The sequence below is a fragment of the Onychostruthus taczanowskii genome, unplaced genomic scaffold (genome assembly GCF_017590055.1).
Source record: "Onychostruthus taczanowskii isolate IOZ18803 unplaced genomic scaffold, ASM1759005v1 scaffold2, whole genome shotgun sequence".
NCBI classification, from domain to species: Eukaryota; Metazoa; Chordata; class Aves; order Passeriformes; family Passeridae; genus Onychostruthus; species Onychostruthus taczanowskii.
In genome coordinates, this window is record NW_024499239.1 from 13264942 (window position 1) to 13275025 (window position 10084).

The 10084-nt window shown below is 37.3% G+C and overlaps 1 protein-coding gene across 1 annotated transcript in view; it reads left to right on the forward strand.

Annotated features, from left to right (window-relative positions):
• Nucleotides 1–9867, forward strand: part of ADGRA3 (adhesion G protein-coupled receptor A3) — a 54033-nt gene extending 44166 nt beyond the window's left edge. Inside the window, exons 15-19 of the mRNA XM_041402974.1 lie at nucleotides 3275–3399; nucleotides 4032–4155; nucleotides 5737–5882; nucleotides 8004–8099; nucleotides 8287–9867. Coding sequence (XP_041258908.1) covers nucleotides 3275–3399; nucleotides 4032–4155; nucleotides 5737–5882; nucleotides 8004–8099; nucleotides 8287–9529 — 1734 coding nt within the window. The 3' untranslated portion in view covers nucleotides 9530–9867. The remainder of the gene's footprint in view (nucleotides 1–3274; nucleotides 3400–4031; nucleotides 4156–5736; nucleotides 5883–8003; nucleotides 8100–8286) is intronic.
• Nucleotides 9868–10084: the final 217 nt, after the last annotated feature.

Sequence of the window (10084 nt, forward strand, 5' to 3'; positions counted from 1 at the left end):
ATGCTTTAAATTGGTCACATTTCTGTCACCTGGAGGAAGAAAAATGAAAAGCATGCTCAATCTGCTTCTATAAAGACTAGTTCTGAATTAACACATGATAAGATTGTATGAATATCGTCTTGTGAATTATAGAGGGAACTGCTGACAATCAGAAATCAAGTTAGAGAAAGGGCAGCTTTCTTCCTTTTCTGTCAGTAGCTAGCTCTTGTTGTATACTCACTGAAAACTGGTATTCTTTAAATATTAAGCCACTTACCAAAATGTTAGGCTGTAGAGACTGGAGAGGAGGGGGTAGGTGGAGGGGCCCAGAATAACACTCAGCTGACAGATTTGCACACGGATAATACACTGCAGAAACTCTGGATGTCTACATGCTGCTAAAAAAGCTTTTCATAATGCCTTTCATATATTAACCAAAAAAGCCATAATAGCCCATGTCATTTCTAAATTCCCATCATGTTATGCAAGTCTGGGTTCTGGTCTCAGGCTCAGAGGAAGTTCTTTTGGATTCAGTTTTAGAAGTTTAATCCAGCAGTTGTCATTAACATAAAATATGTAAAACAGCAGAGGCAGGAGGGACCTGAACATGGTGGTTCATCATCCTGGCTGGATGGTGAATGACTTAACCAGAGCTATTTCACTCTATTTTAATCTACTTTACTTTAGTCCATATATGTGTAGAAGAAAGGAATTTGTAGTGTACTGACCCTCTTCATACATTTCAGAACATAACATGAAGTCCTCTGATAAGGAAACACATCACTGATTGCCTGGTTTTCTGATCTAGTGATTTAGGAAGATGTAGTTGTAAAACTTTGTATTTATTTGGAGATTATCTTCACCACTGTTTAATAATAAAAGAGATAAGCAGAAAGCTCGGCTGAAAACTCATTATTACAGACTGAACAGAGGAAAAAAACCCATCTATAGTGGTTGAAAAGAAACAAAGAGTTCTTCTAATTAACTATAAACTCCCCAGTATTCTTAATTCCATCTCTGCTGTTACTGTGCTGTCATTCTTTTTTACTTAATAATAATTTAGGATCAGTTTAGCTCAGAAATAACATTATTAGCTTCCCTTACTCTTTTTACTAGGTCTGATGAAAAACGTCAGTGCAAGGGATAAATAATTCCATTGATTTATTCCATTGGTTATTGGGTCAAGACCTCAGCTATCAAGGCAAGGCATATACTGAGTTTCCTCACGTTTTAGGAGATTATTGTAAATCTTGCGATTTTGTAGCTCTCATTCTTGAAATTCACACCAATACATACATGAGATCTTGTTACCTGATACCAGTCTGGAAGCAGCAAGCAGAATTATCCTATAGTTTCTGTTGCCTGGTACTCGTGGGCCAGGTATGACAAAACATTTGCTCGTGCTTGTAACAGCAGTGAGTTCTCAGGGATCCCCAGCTGCATAACAACCAGGCCATGGGTAGTGTTGAAATTGGATGACACTGGCTGCCTGAGGCATAAATTCTTATGATCCTTTGCCAGGTGACAAAGAAAACCAAATAGATAAGAATCAAACTGACAACCTGATTAAATTAATGTGAAATGAGGTTGTTGAGTTATGTTAGGAATAACAAATTTATATTCTGATGAAAGAACAATTGAAGGTATGGTGAAGAGACTGTTGACTCTAACTTAATGGTAAGCCTCAAATCAAAAACTTTTTTCCTGTCCATGAAATCAGATTACTGATCTTAAGCTGAAAAATATCACTGCTTTTTCTCAAAACAGACTGAAATTTCTTCCTAATCTTTTACTGTTCTTTCTTAATGCTAAGTTTTTTCTCCTTTTCCTCAGGACACTTTTGAACTTTGCCAACTCCAGAAGTTTAAGAGTAACTCACTCAGAATTATAAGGGAGAGATTTTTCTGTATCCTGTCCTTTCTGAAAAATTACTTTTCATAGATTTTTTTTTCACTAATCATAGTTAAGTAAATTTACTATATTTTGTGCTGGGGACTACAGTTTCTTTTGAGTTGTCATGTCATGTCTGTGTCCTCTCCCCGTGCCTGGAAGTCTAGTTAATTTTAACTGCTTCCAAACAGAATTATTTCTTCTTCTGAGTAAATGAAAATCTGGGTGGATTCAGAAAATTTAGTTGATGCTATATAGCTGTTGAATTCTCTTAGAGTTATCAACTATCTATTCTGGTCAAACAGTAATCATAGAATAACAGTCTGGTAGGAACATCTGATGCCATTTGGTCCAGTTAACCTGCTCAAAGTTTGACTGCCTTTAAAGTCAAATCTTACTGCTCCAGATCTTATTCAGTCAAGCTTTGAGTATCTCCAGGGACACAGGCTCTCTGGGCAGTATGTGACCACTTCAGAATTTTTCTCCTGTATCTAATCAGAATTTTTAGTGTTTCTGATACTGTCAGTTTCCTTTCATTAGTGGATGGCTCAGCTCCAGGAAGAGTTTGAGAGTGTTTGACTTAGTCTTCTTTCTACCATCCCAGTAGGTAGTTTAATATAATAATTAGATTTCTCCCCTCTTCATTTTCTTCTTAAAGATAAAAGACGTTTTCTTCAGCCTCAGACACTGTATGCTTCAGCCTGCTAATCATCCTGGTGATCTGTTAGACTTGCTCCATCCTGTATGTCTGTCTTTCTTGTGCTGGGGAGCCTCAAACTGCAAGTTCTGCAGGGCGGTCTCTCAGTGCTAGCAGAAGGGAAGGATCAGCTCTCTCACTTGTTGTGTCATTACTCACACAGCAAAGCATGGCCTTGGGCTACAGGTGACATTGCTGATTTGTGGTCAGCTTTTGTCTATCACTAACTCAGGTTGTTTTCTAATCAGTCCAGTGCCCAGCCTCTGTTTTTATGTGCATGGGATTATTCCATTCTAGATGCAGATCCTTTAACATTATCCTGTCTTTGATGTTCTTTGGACTGTTAAAGATAATCACAACTGAAACACACAGTTACTCCACATCTGTACATAGAAGTATTTTAAGATTAAGAAAATGGTATGATTCTATAAGCGGCTGACCTATCTGTATCTTCAAGAATATATGAAGTCGAGCTGTTCTATAAGAATTGTGACTGCATTTATAAAGTTCAGCCAGATTAGCGGATAATTGCAGAAGAAACCCAGAAATAACAAATAAGTAATTGGAGAGTTGTTTTGGGACCAGTGGGAAAGGAAGGAAGACATTTCATCTGTAAGGTGTCTGTTACTTCTTGTGTTCCCTTTGTGATTGCCTCACCCTCAAAAAATAGATACAGTGGACTAATGTTACTTTTGGTTTTGTTGTCAGGACTTGACTGGAGCTGAATTATATACACAGCCAGCTGACCTTCTGCATCCAGTAATTTATGCCACTGCCATGGTTTTGCTGATGTGCCTGTTGATTATCATGGTCAGTTACATATACCATCACAGGTAGGAATCAAAATTTCCAGACTAAGAAAATTAGTTTGATCATGCTTAGGACTAAGAGTATGATATAGGAAAGTGTTTTGTGCCTATAAAATTTGTTGATGAAAACTAACAGTTTTGCAAGTAGCTATTTCATCTTTCTTGAGCATGATCTAGACTAAGAAAATTAGTTTGATCACGCTTAGGACTAAGAGAGTATGATATAGGAAAGTGTTTTGTGCCTATAAAATTTGTTGATGAAAACTAACAGTTTTGCAAGTAGCTATTTCATCTTTCTTGAGCATGATCATTTAGCTGTCATAACCATGTCTCTCCTTTAATTCTTCATTTTGCTTCATGATGAAAAAGAGGCCATTCAATAATAATGGTAGAATTTAACAAACTGTTCAGCCCTTTGCATTTCTGTTGATGTGAAAGCTTGAATCCTAACATTTTTAACTCAGACCCGAAATAGATGTATAAAGCTGGTAATAGGTGGATGTTTTAATTTAAGATCATTTTTGATTGTAAAGTATGTGGTAGTCAAGCAATCATTAACAGAAATTATATGTTGTTGATCACAAGAATATCTTGCTAGTTTCTGAAAACAGTAACATAGCTGTGTTTTATATTATCTAATTTGTTTCTTTTAACAGTGTGATCAGGATCAGTGTTAAAAGCTGGCATATGTTAGTTAACTTGAGCTTTCATATTTTCCTGACATGTGTGGTGTTTATTGGAGGCATAACTCAGACCAGGAATGCCAGTATTTGCCAAGCGGTAAGTAAAACTTGATTACTGGTTTTGTGCTCCTGTATATGAATACACTCCCCTTGCCACTTACAGAACTCTAATGATGTATAGGCATTCATCAAAATATAAAATCTAGACAAAAAATTGGTGTTTTGCTTTTAAATCATCTAGTCCAACACCCCTGCAGTAAAGACAGACATCTTCAACTAGAAGATTGCTCAGAGCCCCAAACAACCTGACCTGCAATATTTCCAGAGATGGGGCATCTAATATCTCTCTGGGCAACCTGTGCCTGTGTTTTGCTAGCCTCATTGTAAAAAACTAACTTTCTTACATCTGATTTAAATCAACAGTCTTTCATTTTAAAGTCATTCCTCCTATCACTACATGCCCTTGTAAAATGTGCAACAGTTTTTTTTTTCCCAAGATGCTACCACAGAAAGTAAGTTTTATTGGTTATTTCTGGTTTTGAGACTGACTTACTATGAAATTATTTTATCATTTCATGATGAAGGGGAGGGAAGAAAAGTGTTTCAAGCGTCCACGCTTTATTGAGACTCCTTCTAAAATTTGGCCATCTCAATTCAGGAGACTCCTTCTTTTTAATGATTCGCCCTTCTAAAATTTGGCCATCTCAATTCAGTTGCAGTGTTTCAGTATAACAACAGTTGCTGCTTTTAAAAAATGCTAGTGATGTTAGTGAAATTTTTAATTTTTTTTTTTTTACATTCAGTGATTACAAAAATGTTCATGTCCCTCACTATAGTATTCCATAATGCTTTTTGTTTTAATTTACTGGAGTTATTAGATTGATGGTTCAAAGTGTTGCAGTAAAATATATCCCTGATCTTTCTCCTGTGTGTGTGCACACATACACACACCTTTTTTCTTATCTTCCTGGAGACAGAAATCCTGGAGAAGAAACCTTGTGATACAGTTAGGCTGTTTGAGAGTTGTGTGTTTTTACTGGTGACTGAAAAAGGAAAAAAACCCACTTGTAGTCAGTTTAATTGGATCTAAAGTGTTGCCTCTTCTTTGTGCACATGCTGTCACAGCAGTGTTGGCTTGTGAATAAGGCAGTAGAGGATAAGGAGATTCCATTGTGAAGCAGACTGCATTAATGTTTGGACAGGTTAAACATCTAATGCACTTTCTTTATCTTTGCATTATGTTAAAATTGCTGTTGAGTGTTGGCTGTCTGTATTTTGCCATCTGCTCCACACTTATCACAGTATCACAAGTTTGCTGTTCCCTTACTTGTTTCAATCTGAATAATGTCTGTAACACAGGACATTTTAAATTAAGTATTTTGTAAAATACAGTTTCTTAAAGTGTATGATTGATATGTATGCTGAAATTGTTTTTCCCCTGCTATTATGGTTTCCATGCATGGGTCTGCATTACATATTTTTTTGTTTTAAACTATAATGACTTGATGCTTAGAGTGGTCATATAAAATAAGAGCATTTTTTCTCTTGAATTGACCTTTTGAAAATTTCAGTTTTATGGTGAGTTGCAAGTTTAATGATTACTCTATTAACTTAGTAGAAAGGAAATATTTGGGGGTTAATTCTTTTTTTTGTTGTTGTTGTCTTTGTTTGTTTTAAGGTTGGGATAATTCTCCATTATTCCACTCTTGCAACAGTTCTGTGGCTGGGAGTGACATCTCGTAATATTTACAAGCAGGTAACCAAAAAAGCAAAAAGGTGTCAAGATCCTGATGAGCCACCTCCTCCACCCAGGCCAATGCTGCGGTGAGTTGTTTGTTTCTGTGGCTCATATTTTCCAAGTTATAGACATTTATATTCTGACCTGAAGATGTAAAAAGTCACTCCCCTTGTGTTCTCTCCTGGTCTGTAAAGTTCCTTTAGATTTTGTTGTTCCTCAGTGTTATGTTAAGAAGGATGAGCTGGAAGACTGTTGGTCTTAGTGTATTACAGCTGCAGCGCTGGGTTGCTGATTGGTAAATTAAAAATCAGTAGTGTTCCAGCATCACCACTGAAGGTTTAGTTAGGACTTTAGGTACCAACACAACCTATTAAATTGTCAGAAGAAAGAATGTGTAGAACTGTTAACAGAATTTAACACTACAATTTAAGTAAATACAGTTAAATATATTCTCCAAAGATTATTTACAAATTATTTGAAAAATAGGAGTGTCACTTATTATCAAATGAAAATAGTGTTCTTTGTGTGATGTTCCTCCTAGAATTTTCATTTCTGAAATCCCAGAAATGAGACAAACTAATTCTCTCTTAAATTCACATATGTGCAATATTCTTACTGGAAAATACTGATGCACCTTGTTCATGTTGCCTCCTCGGCTTCTGGATATTAATTAAAAACTGCTACTGTGAAATTCTCCACAAGGTGGCAGAAGTTGATTAACTTTGATTAGTTACAGGCAAATATTTAAAGAACTTGATTTTGAAAGTACAGACACTACAGAAAAACAGAAGTGCTCTTCTGATTATTTTCAAGTAACATTTTTAGTACTACATACAAGTATTTTTAATCCCTTATTATTTATTATGGAGCTCCTGCTTTGTAAAACATTGCAGCAAAATTACCAGCCTCACAGGCTCAACTCTGCACAGACATGAACATGCCATTTCAGATCTGAACACCTCATCTCTGACAGTGGCAGTAGTTCTGGAGGCAAGTATCCAAGAGAAGAACGGAGCAAACAGATTTTATATTTTTCAGACTTTCTCAGTGTCCAACTTCCTGCAGATCAGGAATTTCCTCAGTCAGATAGGTGTGTGATGTTTTTTTATTGAAAGGCCACAGAAGGATTTTTTTTTTCAGTTTTCTTTTAAACTTGGGTTCAAAATAAAACTACCCATAATGTAGTACTTGTACAGAGATTTTTTTTGTCTGGTCAGCTCCTGATTGCTGCATCAAGATACAGAATAAACCAGTGTCAGAATCTGGTCTTGTAGGATTCAATCAAGTAAATAATAAATTCAATGTATCTTGATTTCCAAGAAAGTCATAATTTGTTTTAGACTGTTGTTTTGTGTCTCAAGCGAGACAAGAGTAATTTCTGGTGAATTATCAGAAATGCAGTGGAAAAGTCCAGGACCACCATAATAGGTGTCTCATGTTGATAAAAAACAAACACTCACCCGCATGTCACAGTAGGAGTTTTTACTTTTGTGTTCTGATCTGAATTTGGACTGGATTAATATAAGCTGTAGGACTGAGTGCTTGTTAATTTGACTGCTGATCATTATTTATTGATCTGCCACTAATGAATGCAATGTGAATTTGTAGAAATCAGAATGAAAAGTGAGATATTCCAACAACATAGGCCATTTTTCTTCTTGAAAGCGTACAGTTTTCATCAATACCACCACAGGGAAGCAGGAAGTATATACTATAAAATTAGAGAATCCATTAAAAATTTAAAAAAACCAAAAACAACCTGCTATCTACTGAACCCCTGCCCCCCCAAAAGATTTCAACTAGCAATGTATATAATATTAGGCAAGTTCATCTCTGGAACACAGGACATACCACTTAGTATTTTCATTCTAAGTTTCCTTATTCTTTTCCAGCAGTTTACAACTTCTGACTGAGTGCTTTTGCTTCTTCCTTCTAACACTGTATACTTCTGTTCAGTGTCTGTGAGTGGGAGGTGGGAGTGAGCAGCTTTGCGAGAGAGGCAGCATACAACAAGAGGAGAAAAACTGCAGTGAGGAAGACATAGAAAACAATTGATACTGCCAAAGCTGAAGCCTGATTCACCCTATTTAGTTTCATAAAGAGCTTGCATGCTTCCCAAATCCTGGAAAGCTCTAATTTCCCTCATGGTGACTTTAAAAAATCCCTTGCACTTAAGCAGCTGCTAATAAATTGGTTTTATTTTTTAGGTTCTACCTTATTGGTGGAGGGATCCCTGTCATAGTTTGTGGAATAACAGCTGCAGCAAACATCCGAAATTATGGCAGTAGACCTAATGCACCTTAGTAAGTACCCTATAAGTGAGGGCTTTGTCCTAAGACTTCTTTGGCTTGCTTTTCTCTGAGTACTTGTTGCAATTAATTCTGATTCTTCCTGGAAACATAGCACAGGCAAGATCATGTCAATGAACTGAAAAAGCATAATTGACTTGTGCAAGATGTTAATTTATTCTTTCATTTGTTTCTTTTGCAGTTGCTGGATGGCTTGGGAACCTAGCTTAGGAGCATTTTATGGACCTGCTAGTTTTATAATTTTCATAAACTGTATGTATTTCCTCAGCATATTCATACAACTAAAGCGTCACCCTGAACGCAAATACGAGCTGAAGGAACCCGTTGAGGAGCAGCAGCGTCTGGCCACCAACGAGCACGGGGAACTGGCCCATCAGGATTCCTTGTCAGTGTCTCTGGTGTCCACATCTGCTTTGGAGAATGAGCACAGTTTTCCAGCACAGCTTCTGGGAGTGGGCCTTACATTGGTTTTGTATGTTACGCTGTGGATCTTTGGAGCTCTGTCCATCTCCCTGTATTATCCTATGGACCTGATCTTCAGCTGTTTTTTTGGGGCAACATGTTTATGTCTCAGTGCCTTTCTTATGGTACACCATTGCATTAACAGGGATGATGTCAGGCGTGCTTGGATAACAACTTGCTGCCCAGGAAGGAGTACATATTCAGTGCAAGTAAATGTGCCACCCTCCAGTTCCAGTGGAACCAACGGAGAGGCCCCAAAATGCACCAACAGTAGCGCAGAATCCTCATGCACAAATAAAAGTGCCTCAAGCCTAAAAAATTCATCTCAAGGTTGTAAACTAACTAACCTACAAGCTGCAGCAGCTCAGTGTCACTCTACTTCTCTGCCATTGAACACAGGTCCTCAACTTGATAACAGTCTGACTGAACATTCAGTAGATAATGACATCAAAATGCACGTAGCGCCATTAGAGGTACAGTTTCGGACGAATGGACACCCAAGCCGGCACCATAAGAACAGGAGCAAGGGCCATCGTGCCAGCAGGCTTGCAGTGCTGAGGGAATATGCCTACGACGTTCCCACGAGTGTGGAAGGAAGTGTGCAAAATGGCTTACCCAAAAGTCGCCAGAGCAACAGCGAAGGGCACTCCAGGAGCCGAAGGGCCTATCTGGCATACAGGGAACGTCAGTATAACCAGTCCCAGCAAGAAAGCAGTGATGCTTGCAGTACACTTCCAAAAAGTAGCAGGAATACAGAGAAAACAATAGCTACCAACAACAAAAAAGATATTCTAAGGAAACCAATAGCAGCCGAACTTGAAAACCAACAAAAATCTTATGGCTTAAATTTAGCCATCCAGAATGGGCCACTTAAAAGCAGTGGACAGGATGGACCTTTGCTCACTGCAGACAGTACTGGTAATATTAGAACTGGGTTATGGAAACACGAAACTACTGTGTAGCATTGTAATTCTTTGTGGGATGAATCCATATAAACTGTGATTACACATTCCTTAAAGCTATTAACACTTTTAAAGACTGTTTACAAACTGTAGGTACTTAATGCAGGGAGGGAACAAAGATAATATGCCAAGCAAAAAAAAATTATGCATTATTACCTTTGCTGTTGTTACAAAGATGAACTTTTGCTTGGTATTTTGTGAAATTTTTTTGAAGTGTAAGTCTTGAGAGATGCAGAACACAACTTTGTACATTTTTTTTACCTGTAACCCTGCAGATGTGTCCACAACACATTTCAAATTTGTATTTAAATGTATAATAAATAGTATTTTCCCCAGCAGCCCAAAGTTGCACTTTTTTGTTGGGTTTTTAAAATACTACTGCACTGAATGTTGTATTGATTTTACTGTTTCATTATCTGAAACTTATGAGCTTCCATTACCAAGAAAATACTGAAGTTATGGTTTTCTACACTTAGATTGTTGACACCTCAGTGTAAAAAAGATAATATTTTGTATCATTCTGCTGCTGTGACCAATTTGAAGTTGTAGTTGCGG